This window comes from Cottoperca gobio, chromosome 16, assembly GCF_900634415.1.
Source record: "Cottoperca gobio chromosome 16, fCotGob3.1, whole genome shotgun sequence".
In the NCBI taxonomy this organism is placed as follows: domain Eukaryota; kingdom Metazoa; phylum Chordata; class Actinopteri; order Perciformes; family Bovichtidae; genus Cottoperca; species Cottoperca gobio.
In genome coordinates, this window is record NC_041370.1 from 8,508,326 (window position 1) to 8,520,357 (window position 12,032).

Below are 12,032 nucleotides of genomic sequence, written 5' to 3' on the forward strand. Positions count from 1 at the left end.
GTAGTATATCATAATAAAGTCATAGTATATCATAATAAAGTCATAGTATATCATAATAAAGTCATAGTGTAGTATATCATAATAAAGTCATAGTATATCATAAAGTCATAGTGTAGTATATCATAATAAAGTCATAGTATCTCATAATAAAGTCATAGTATATCATAATAAAGTGATAGTATAGTATATCATAATAAAGTCATAGTATATCATAATAAAGTCATAGTATATCATAATAAAGTCATAGTATAGTATATCATAATAAAGTCATAGTATAGTATATCATAATAAAGTCATAGTATAGTATATCATAAAAAAGTCATAGTATAGTATATCATAATAAAGTGATAGTATAGTATATCATAAAAAAGTCATAGTATAGTATCTCATAATAAAGTCATAGTATATCATAAAGTCATAGTGTAGTATCTCATAATAAAGTCATAGTATATCATAATAAAGTCATAGTGTAGTATCTCATAATAAAGTCATAGTATATCATAATAAAGTCATAGTATAGTATATCATAATAAAGTCATAGTATAGTATATCATAATAAAGTCATAGTATAGTATATCATAATAAAGTCATAGTATAGTATATCATAATAAAGTCATAGTATAGTATATCATAATACAGTCATAGTATCTCATAATAAAGTCATAGTATAGTATATCATAATAAAGTCATAGTGTCTCATAATAAAGTCATAGTATCTCATAATAAAGTCATAGTATAGTATATCATAATAAAGTCATAGTGTCTCATAATAAAGTCATAGTATCTCATAATAAAGTCATAGTATAGTATATCATAATAAAGTCATAGTATAGTATATCATAATAAAGTCATAGTATAGTATGTCATAGTATAGTATATCATAATAAAGTCATAGTATAGTATATCATAATAAAATCATAGTATAGTATATCATAATAAAGTCATAGTATAGTATATCACAATAAAGTCATAGTATATCATAATAAAGTCATAGTATCTCATAATAAAGTCATAGTATAGTATATCACAATAAAGTCATAGTATAGTATGTCATAATAAAGTCATAGTATATCATAATAAAGTCATAGTATGTCATAGTCATGAGTAAAAAAGTTACTTATATGCAAGTCATAAAAAGTAATAAAAGAAGTCAGAGTAAATCAAAAACAATTCCATGGTAAGTCTTTAGTACATAGTTCTCAAAGTGCGGCCAGCGGTCAATGGCATTTTGTGCGGTCCCTCTGCGCATTATGAAATGCATGCAGTATCCTCAATGCTAGCGCAGTTAACTAAAGTTAGCGATTTCAGTTAACAATTATGCAATTTAACGTGAAAGTGAGATGAAAAAGATATTTAGTTTTATGCAGCACTTCTCTTGTCTTCCCTCAATCAAATGCTGGCTCCCTAAATTTTCACTCAGTCATCCAAACTTTGAGACGCTGCTCTAGAAACTGTGAAGACACTAAAGCTAATATGTAGTTCTGCTCTCTTTTGTATTATCAAATTGCAATTATTCCAATGTTTATATCTAAAGTTTCAGCCATTTAGCGGTGCAAGACAGTCCAATTATTAGTTCTAAACATTTCAAACTTTCCCCCAAACTTAGTACAGAGATATGTGATGTGACGGTCTCTGGAGTATTGAGATGCTTCAAAAAAGAATATTCTGGAAAGTTGGTAAAGACATTTGGAAAAGCACCCGGGGGAATTTTCTCTGAATGGTTTCTGACATGAAGTGCTTACAAAAACACTACAGACTAAACACAGGACGTCAGCAAACATTCAGACAAACAGCAACAACATTTTCTACTGCCAAAAAATCATCATGGCTCTTTTCTCAGTGGCTTTGGCAAAGTTTCATGTTCACCAATACTGACTGGACGACCAGGGCTGCAACTAAAGAGGTTTTTATCACCAATTAATCTGCAGACTATTTTCTCGATTAAACATTTTTGTTTATAGCGTTTCAGAAAATAGTTTAAAATGCCTACTGCAATTTCCCAGAGCTGAAACTTACATACTATACAGCTTGTTTTGTCCAATCAACAGTCCAAACTCCAAATTGCTTGATTATTATCCTACCAGTAAAAGGAAAACTGCAAATCCTCACATTTAGGAAGCTTCAACCAACAAATGTTGAGCATTTTCTATTAGAAAATAACTCTTCACTGTTAAATAATAGTTGCTGATTAATGTTGATCAACTAATAGATGGATAGATAGATACCTTATTGATCCCGAGGGAAATTTAGGCATCCACTAGCTTAAAAGACATATGACATTACACATCTGTCACCCCCCCTCCCACTATTAAAAGTAAGAAAAAATGATAAAAGTAAGAGACAAAATATAAAAGTGAAGGCTGTTACAAATACAAACATACACTGCAACATTGACCAGTGACTGTGTAAACCTGAGCAGATGTAGTGCAAATAGAGTTAGTGCCAACAGTGCGATGCAAATGTGCATACAGATGTATAACCATAAATAAGTGAGCATTAAAATGTCCAAAACTAAAGATTAAGGCTAAATAATATTCCCACAAAGATACAAGAATAGTTTGAATTAAGTCAATTTTACACGTTCTGTTTCTTTGAAGCTGAATACAGAGAAATAACATCAAGATGCTTTATGGGTAATGACTTCTTGATTTGGCAGGAAATGAAATGGGAGGGAAATAAAGGGGAACGTGTTGCTCTACTTCCTCTGTCAGCCACAAGAGAGCAGCGTGACATCGTGCTAGAGAGGAGACGGTGTCTGTAGGTTTTTGGTACAGAAACAAGTCCCTGCCTGCAGTGATATCCACGTCTCCTTCATCTTTATTCATCTCTGAGTCAGATGTTGCAGAGTTAGGAGATCTGCAGTTTCTCCTGCATCTTGAACATATCTATATTACATCTATATTAACCAATGATCAACTACACAGCTAAACAAACACATCGACGTACCCATGGGAATGTAACAACACAATGTAAGACACTGTGTCATTACATCTTAGTATGAATGCACAATGTGCTTGCAGAGAGGACAGAGTAGCATTAACTGTTACCAAGGGATACTATGCTAATTTATTCTGCTTACACCTTCTGGTTAAAGGGACCCAATATTGATTGTTTTGCTCACGAGAGAATATAAATGAGTTATTTGCGTGTTGTACTTCGTCTAAATCAAACTGAGAGTGACTTTTATTAAAAAACGTATTCGCATTTTAAGTTCAAATAAAAATCACTTTACCGAAATTGAACTTTACTCTAAATTCATGATTCCAATGAGGAAATAATGTATCAAATAATGGAACAAACGATAAGTAAGCAAACAATTACGAGCCACTCAATGCCTGCCTTTTGTACTTTTTAGTTTGTGGTAGTGAATTCTACAGACACATTTCAAAAGTAATTAAAAGCATTTATTCCAGTATTGTAGCGTATGTCATTATTTCCACTTTATGCTACTCTATACTTCAACTCCACTACAGTTCAGAGGTAAGTATTGCACCTTTTACTCCACTGCATCATTATGACAGATATAGTTAACAGCTACTTTCCGATTTAAAAGAACTTTAGCTACACAACTGTATAAAGTCGTTAACCTTTTGCTCCGCCTCAACCAGCTACAGCATGAAAATGTTGTTTACATGTTAAGGCATATTAAAGTGATAAAATAATAATAATTTATATGTGAAGAACATGTTGCTGTACTGTGCTGCTTTAACTTAAAGGCATAGTTCACCATTTCTGGAAATACGCTAGATGAGAATATTGATATCACTCTCATGTCTTTACGCTAAATATGAAGCTAGTTAGCTTAGCTTAAAGACTGGAAGCAGGATGCTTTTTATTTTACAGATTTAACAAACAACATATAGTGCGTTAATTGGTAAACTTCAGAGGTGTTTTTTGTTGAGTCTTTGGATGGAGCCAGGTGCGCTTCTGTTTTTAGCCTTTAGGCTAAGCTAACCTAGCAACAGCTTCATAATTAACAAACAGACATTACAGTGGTATTGATCTATCGCTCTGCAAGAAACCAAAAGTTAAACTGCTCCTTTGAGTGTTGTGTTTCATGTGTTTGGTGTAAAGCACGTTGTAATGCTGGTTTTTGATAAGTGCTATGCAAATAAACGTTATCGTTATCATATACTACAGAGAGATATTGTTATTCCTACCTGGTTTGCATCTAATTATGATAATACTTTGGCTGTGTGATCTGCGTGGGTTAACTTCTACAACAGTGATGTGTGTACACGAGTGGGTTGTTTTAAGCATGAATCAAAGAGTTTTGGCGTTAACACATTCATTTCATGTGGGTCACTTTAAAAAGCAGGTATAAACAGAAGGTAAATAATCAACAGGTAAACACCATCCATGTGGTCTACACGCTCTAAAAATATACACGGACTAAATAAAAAAAGATATTCCTGGATGGTTTGTCCTCACCTGCACCAGCACCTTCACTCAGCTAGTCAGGCAGGACATGTGACACTTTAGAGAGAGGTCACAGGGGAAAGGTCAAGCAGGTACTTATACTGGAGGGTGTGTTGAGGGGAGGGGGGATGGACCCTCCACATCCTTCCATTAGCTGCTGCAGCTGCTTTGAGCCAGCTCTTGACAATCGGGACAGGTGTAAATCATCTCATGTGCATTTTGGCCATTCCAGACCGCCGTCCCATTGGCGTCAGACTCTTGGGCCTTAAGAGAGCGATACACCTTGGCACAGTAGCTGCTGCTCTCACACAAGAGGACGGCATGAAGGAAGCAAAAAGGAAGTAAAAAAAAAAAAAGACAAACAAAAACGGTGATGTGAGGGTGGCTGGACGACAAGGGAGGGGGGAGGGCTTTAACTCAAAGCGTGTGGGGATAAATGAGTTTGAATGAGTATAATGATAAATAGGGGAAATTAAACTCGTCAACTCACCAAGCTAGGTATATCATAGACACTATGAATATGAGGAGCACAAAGGCTCCGGCTGCTACACCATACACCCACATCTTCAGCTTCCCATCTGTGGAGAAGGAGGCTCGTCAGTTCTTCTGTCTGTTCGCACTTACAGCCATTAAAAGCTGCAAGAATTCATGCTGTGAAAGCTTCAGAAAACTTATAAACACACCGCTGCCTCTGTTTCCAAGTAACAATTTATAATAATACAGTCCGCAATTTACATTTCATTTTTATTGTATGAATAAAATAATAACTGGTTCATACTGGTACTTAAATGTAAGTGCAGTTGTCATTTTAGTGGAAAGGGAAAGTATTTATTTGCGTAAACATGGCATGTAATCAAGTACAATTTACTCAAGCATTATACTTAAGTAAACATTTTTAGGTACTAGTACTTTGCTTGAGTAAAGTACAAAGTGCCATTTTATGTAACTTTATACTTCTACTCCACTACATCTTGGATGCAAATACTCTCTTCCACACTTATTTTAACATTGTTAGTTACTAGAAACGTTGCAGAGTCAGATTATAGATAAAATATAAATCAACTACTAAATGATGATGTCATTTTTATAGATTAAGCTACTTTACAGTGTATAAAGTTATTAAAATTAGGACATTTAAAATCTGATTATTTCTTTCAACCACTGTACCTCCATTGAAGTACCAGTAGGAACCAGTAAGCATTTTCTCGGTACCTGATTCATACAATGAAATTACAATGTATAAATTATAAGTCTTTCTCAAAGAGCAAAAACATGTCTTAGATCTTACTTTAATGAAGTATAATAGCAAGAAGTGTGCTGCAAAAACAAGCAAATATTTGAAAGATAAACGATACAAGGGTTACTGTACGTGATGTCGTGTGAATGTGGAAGTTCCTGCTCCTGACAGACGTTAACTCAATCTGTTCTGCACTCTTGCATCCTAAGTGTTTCTGTTGCTGTCGTGCACCATCAGTCACAACAGTGTGTGCAGATGCAGCTCTCAAATGTTAATGTACCAGCAGATCAGAGTAAGTAGCAAGGTTCATACATGCATCAGAGCAGACTGGAACAGACTGAAAACATGTCTGATGCATCTTTTGTTTTTTAAAGTGTCAGTTTTATATCATCATCGAGAACAAACATGTAAAACCTGATGTTAATTAGACCCGTCGACACCAAGTCTGCCGAACACAAACATAACGTAAAAGTGCATTCTGCTGCTGTCATATGAAAACCTTTCAGCTTCATGATTAAACTTCACTTCAAGGATTACATAGTGCTCTGCAGGTTGAGAACGTGGCTCACCTTTTCCCTTCAGATAAACTCAAAAAGACACAGTGGGCACTTGTTTTTCTTATCTAGTAGTGCAAGTGGAAATACTCTAAATACAAGTTCCTGACTTAAAATTTGTAAATCCATAAACATCCCTTCAGGTCATGATTGTGAGAGGGAGTTATGGAAATGATGTGGGATTATTTACTGACATTTATCTTGGCAAGATGACTATTTGTTGTGCGAGTAAAGTCAATATAGGCCTATTTACAGTCATCATTAGCTGCATGTGGTTTTTTTTCCGACTTTTTGTTGTTGTTGTAAAAGATTAATTGTACTGTCAAAGTAACATTTCCCAAAATATAAACTAACCACGTCTGTATTCTTCTGACTTTCTGACTTCCTCCACATTTCTGACTCATTTTTAGGTGATGGATTTTGTAATTACGACTTGACAACTAGAAAAATGGGAGCGTCTGAAAAGTACATTAAACATTAAGCGGGGTTAGTTCCCCAAAACATGACAGCTAAGAGATTAAAGGTTTTCACTTGACAGCAACAAAACACATTTCGTTCCGACTGGAAGTGTCTGTTATATTTTGTAAACGTGTCATTTGTGTGTGCACTGTGAAGAGAAGTGATCTGGATTTAACGTCAAGTGTGTCACGTGGTCTGACCTGGTCCGTAGGGCTGCAGGTACCAGGTCCGCCCGGTGCGTCCAGGCTGGATGGTGGTGGGCAGGGTGGGGTTAATGGCACGACTGGTCTTCACATCCCCTTTCTTGTCCCCCGCTGTGGGGATCTCCAGGATCGGGATGGGGGCGCACTGATCCAGCTGCCCAGTGGGTGACAGCACCTCTGTGAAACCCTCCTCGCACATACAAATACCAGCCTGCAGGGGGCAGCGCAGAATCAAGTTTGTTGTGAGCCGCAGGTACAATGCATCAAGGGAGTGATGGGGGCATGTCAGCATGGAAGTGAAAGCATCTAAGGTTGTTGTTTTCTAATTGGAAGACGCTCTGGACGTCACTGTGGCAGGTTAGCCGATGCGTCAGTTAGATAAAAGCATCAGCTTCCAGAAAAACCCCATTTCAGAGCATGTTTGTGAGCTCCACTCATTATACATAAAGGTGTTTCTGTCATGGGCTGGACAGAAACATTAAGAACACCTGTCAGTATAACTCGGTCCAACAGCACCACAAACTACATTTGCATTTGATTTAACCAGGAGTAAAAGACTCAGAGATAGGTCCTGAGTGTCCGTGCCAAGAGCACAATTAATATGATTGCAGACGTATAACAATTTCAAATGAAAACAAAGAACAAATGACAGAATAATAAGATATCAAAAGACATTCTTCTAAGACATTTAGGATCAACACGTTGGAATCAAAGGAAAAGACTTGTTTCTAAAATGAAAACCCAATTTCAACTTAAGTTTCTTCACCAGTTGATGAATGAGAGAGAATCTTGTGTAAAGCCTCCTACATGACCATAAAGTTGAATCAACATATCTCTAAAACGGTTTCAACAAAAACGGAACAATATAGTATCACGCTGACGCGGAGTTTGAACCGGTGACCTCAGAAGTCCCAGGTCCGCTTCTCATCAGATGATTCTGACCCGCTTATTCTGTGGCTATTAATTCTGCCGGCTCATAACCGGCTTTTATTACGAGGTTTCAATTTGTTTAAAAATAAAACTATAAACTTAGAGATATACCAGCTGCTGCATCTGGCGAACATAAAACGTATTGTCCATATTTCGCTGCAGCACAGTTGAGTGACGCTACGGAGAAATGGGTTTTACATCTTCATGCTGCCATCATTTCATTCCCTGCTGTATTCAAATTCAATCCTGGCAGTATGTCACAGCGAGTAGAGAGACTGCCATTCATCCAGAAGACCTGTGCTTTCAGATTTATATCTTTTTTTTTATTGTTTTTATTCTGTTTACCCCGTTTTTTTTATTGTGCATCTTTGTCTGCAAACCACATTCTTCTCTAAAAGATTTTCTCTTCATTCTTTTTGTTTACTGTTAAAAACTGGCGATATGAGAACAAAGAGCTGCTCACCTCACTGCAGAAAGACTTCGGCATGAGACAGGGAGGGTCGCAAGAGCTGTTGTCCACTGGAGGGTTCATAGGAGGACAACCTCCTGAAGAAAAACAATAGAATCCAATAAAGCACATGATGTTTTTAAAGGAGTACAATGAACATCAACATCGTCTGTGTGTCCTGGTCGATGTGCAGCTCACCTCAAGTAATAACAGTTATACTTAATATTAAAAAGTAGTTTGATTTGGCTTTCTTTAAATGAAAAAGTTTCTCTAAGTCTATATAGGTTGATGTAGCCAGGTTTATTTTTGAAACTATTTTAAGTGAGCAACCACATGTTCATGTGTTATACAGAGATGAATAGCTGTACAGGCTGCCATCGCCCACCACCTTTGCTTCTTATAAAAATAAGTCCCTTCTTTTTTTTTTTAAAGAACAGTGTGTTATATTTCTGACATATTTTGTGTCAATTCTTCCTCCTACATAAAACTGCCACTTACTGATGTAGACTTACTGTTGAGCTGGAACATTTCACTTTCTCACTTTCCACAGATATTCACAGTTTATCATCCACAGTATTGTAGGGCAATGTTTCCCCAAATGATTTGACTCTTTTAAAATAAAGCGAGGTCTACTTACAACCCTCTCTTCACCAGTTGTATCAACCCAAATCAATTTCTTCCTTTGTTTTATTCCAATACCTTTGAGAGCTGAAACAATTAATCAGTTCGTTGATCAACAGAAAACTACTTTTTAAAACTATTTGTGTAAAAATAATCTTTGGTTCCCGCCTCTGACATGTGAATATGTTTGAGTTTCAATGATACAATATTAAACTGAATATTGTTTTTATATTGTTGCTCAGACTGGACAGGTCAACTTGGGCTTTAAGAAGCTGTGATGGGCATTTTTTCACTATTTATGGACCAATTAACCCAGAGTAGTATTAATCCAGTGATTCAAAAATAATTAAATGCAAACTCTTAAAAGAAAGAGGCAAACATTAGAGTAAAGTCTATTTAACACTCATTTTGTGTGGCAGAAATATATATATTTTCACACTTTCCCCATCTTGTTAATCATCTTGAGATGCACCCTATGTATTTTTGACCCCTGAGTCCTAGCGGGACCCAAGGCCCCCGAAAACATGTTAATGTCCTATAATACAAGCTCCATGGTGATACTCAGAGCTCCTTACCGGTGACATTGAGTCCGTCGGAGCGCTGACACCAGATAGAAGGGCGCGTCGAGTTTAGACGACCGCTGCTGAACCATTTGTACTCGTAACATTCGCCCCCTGAGAGCAAAATAGAAAACATTCAACATCTATACAGACTGTACATTTGGGAGTCTGCTGCGAAGACCATTAATCATAAGAGTGACGGATTAATAAAGCAGCTGCTAAGTTATGGTTGCATAATAGGCTGCTGCCATATAATATCACTATCACGAATGTCTTCACGGAAGGGGCCAGTTCAATGTTTTAATCTTCAGTAAGAGCTTTTGCTTAATGACTTTATATCAATGCTATTATGACTTTATCAATATCTCCATCAGTGCAGTAAATGACCATATTTCCCTACGGAGTCCTGTATAACCAATCATCAGCCCGGCCCATTCGGCTCGCATAAATGAACAATTTAACCTTGAACAAAGGAAAGATCTATTCTCCACCGGCCTGGGTAAAGTATCACCGCTCCAGTCGATGGCACGGCTCTATCACCAGCTTTCACAGGATGATTTGTCTGCAGCTGCAACAACTTCACCCTTTATGTTTTTCACATTTCTCATTTATTCCTCTTTTTTTTTTTTCTTGCCTTGGTACAGCCGAGGCCGTTTCTCAAATGTGTTAACTTATCATTGAATCACTCACTTCAGCCAGCACTTCCCACCATCACTTTACGAGCAGAACGGAGTTTTACTGTTATTGAAGCATTTCTCAGAGGAAGCAGAAATAATGTCAGGGGTTGTGTTAGCCCCACACAAGAATCACAGGTTTTTGAAACACAGTGAAATGTTCTGTAAAAGAGGAAATGGCTGTTTTTAAAAGCCTATTAACTTACATAAGATTTATTATAACCACGCTGTTACAAATGGATATATGGTTATATAGCACTTTGTTACCAACAGGGTTTACAGTGTGCTCATCACACATTTACACACTAATGGAGCTGCAATGCAAGGTGCTGGATGTACCTTCTAAAATCCTGAATCTATGGACACTAATGAGGGAAAATAGTAATTGCTATTCAGGTTAGCTGCTCAGGGACTGTACAGAAATAAATGGAGTGGGGCTAAACTTTATGATTCACTTTTTAGCCAAACTAGTGCCACCAGCAGGTCAAAGCTCTAATTATCCAGAGAAATACTTCAACATCTGTGAGACGGATGCTATAACATTTTGTACAGATATTTCATGGGAAACATTATACTTGCTAATTAAACATCAGTATATTAAAATTGTCATTATGAGCTTGTTAGCATTTAGCCCAAAGCAGCACGGGGCCTGAGTACAGCTTCACAGAGCCGGCAGGCCTGTAAAGCCCTCCCTAGAGTTATTAATACATTCTTTGGACTCTCTATGAACTGACAAATATCATATTTGTAACATTCCAGGAAATTGCGGTTCCCCAGGTGCGTTTCCTTTCTCCTCATCTGTCCCTCCCTGAGCTCACCTGCTCTCTTCCCTCCCTATGTTCGATCCATGCCCCCTCTCTATCTATCAATGGTCCTACTAGTTCACTGTGTATGCACTCTGATACAGATAACAGGACTGTTGTCCTCTGCATGTGACAAAATAAACTTTTATGATCAATGGAGCAGAAAAAAGAAAAGAGCGATGGGAAACGTGGAGAGAGAGAGAGAGAGAGAGAGAGAGAGAGAGAGAGAGAGAGAGAGAGAGAGAGAGAGAGAGAGAGAGAGTACATGCCTCAACCATTAGGCTGCTGGGGCGCCCCCACAAAATTCATTTTTAATGTCACTATTTGATCTCCTTTTCTCCATCACTACCCCTTCTTCTTCTTCCACTCGCTCTTCCCCCTTCTTTACTGGTTTTGCTGGGCCACTCCTCCCCCCTGTGCCTTGAGTGCTGCTGTGGAACCAGGTCAGGCTAGTGAATAATGCTGTGGGGCTGTGTACAGTAGCCAGGGAGGGAGGAGAAGAAGAGTGGGAGGAGAGGGAGGAGGGGGACGGCTGCTCTACAGAATGAGCCGATGGCGACTGAGCTTTGGTGATGCTGGTGATTCACAGCCCACGCTGCACCTAATGGGTGATTAATGTGCCTGGGGAACCGCAATGATCACAACTGTAAATGAACACGGGGGTTTTCTCCGTTTGGAGATCTGACTGGAGAAATCCCATCTGGCAGAGCGCCAATTGACCCAGTGTACAGAGGAAAAACAAAGTGATGACAGGGGATAGCACTATAGTTTTTTTTTTCAGTTATGTTTGTTAGCACTGTCATCTGGCAAGAAGAAAAACATCTGATTCCAGCCCCAAATCCCTTTTCCACAAACTCAACATGTTCTCTTTAAGCGTGGGCGATATATACTCTATGTATTGTGACTACGTATGATGTAGGAAATGACTAGATCGTGAACATAGAGTACAAATTGTCTCATTTTTCTTTTAAGCCCCCGGCATGAGACTTTGTTTCAATTCTCTCCCGGCTCTATCCCTCTCCTGAGCAAGTGTGTTTGACGTATGAGCCTTGTGTTTTTGTATCTGGAGGGAAGTAAGGAACAGGGAAAGAGTCTCGAGTGAGCGAAACTGGTTTGTGTTGAGT

At 37.7% G+C, this 12,032-nt stretch overlaps 1 protein-coding gene across 1 annotated transcript in view; it reads right to left on the reverse strand.

The window, feature by feature from the left end:
• The window catches only part of thsd7ab (thrombospondin, type I, domain containing 7Ab), a 131,175-nt gene that overhangs the window by 4,528 nt on the left and 114,615 nt on the right, over positions 1-12,032 (reverse strand). The window contains exons 25-28 of the mRNA XM_029451126.1: positions 9,447-9,545; positions 8,266-8,348; positions 6,870-7,083; positions 4,910-4,997 (exon numbers count right to left, since the gene is read on the reverse strand). Coding sequence (XP_029306986.1) covers positions 4,910-4,997; positions 6,870-7,083; positions 8,266-8,348; positions 9,447-9,545 — 484 coding nt within the window. The remainder of the gene's footprint in view (positions 1-4,909; positions 4,998-6,869; positions 7,084-8,265; positions 8,349-9,446; positions 9,546-12,032) is intronic.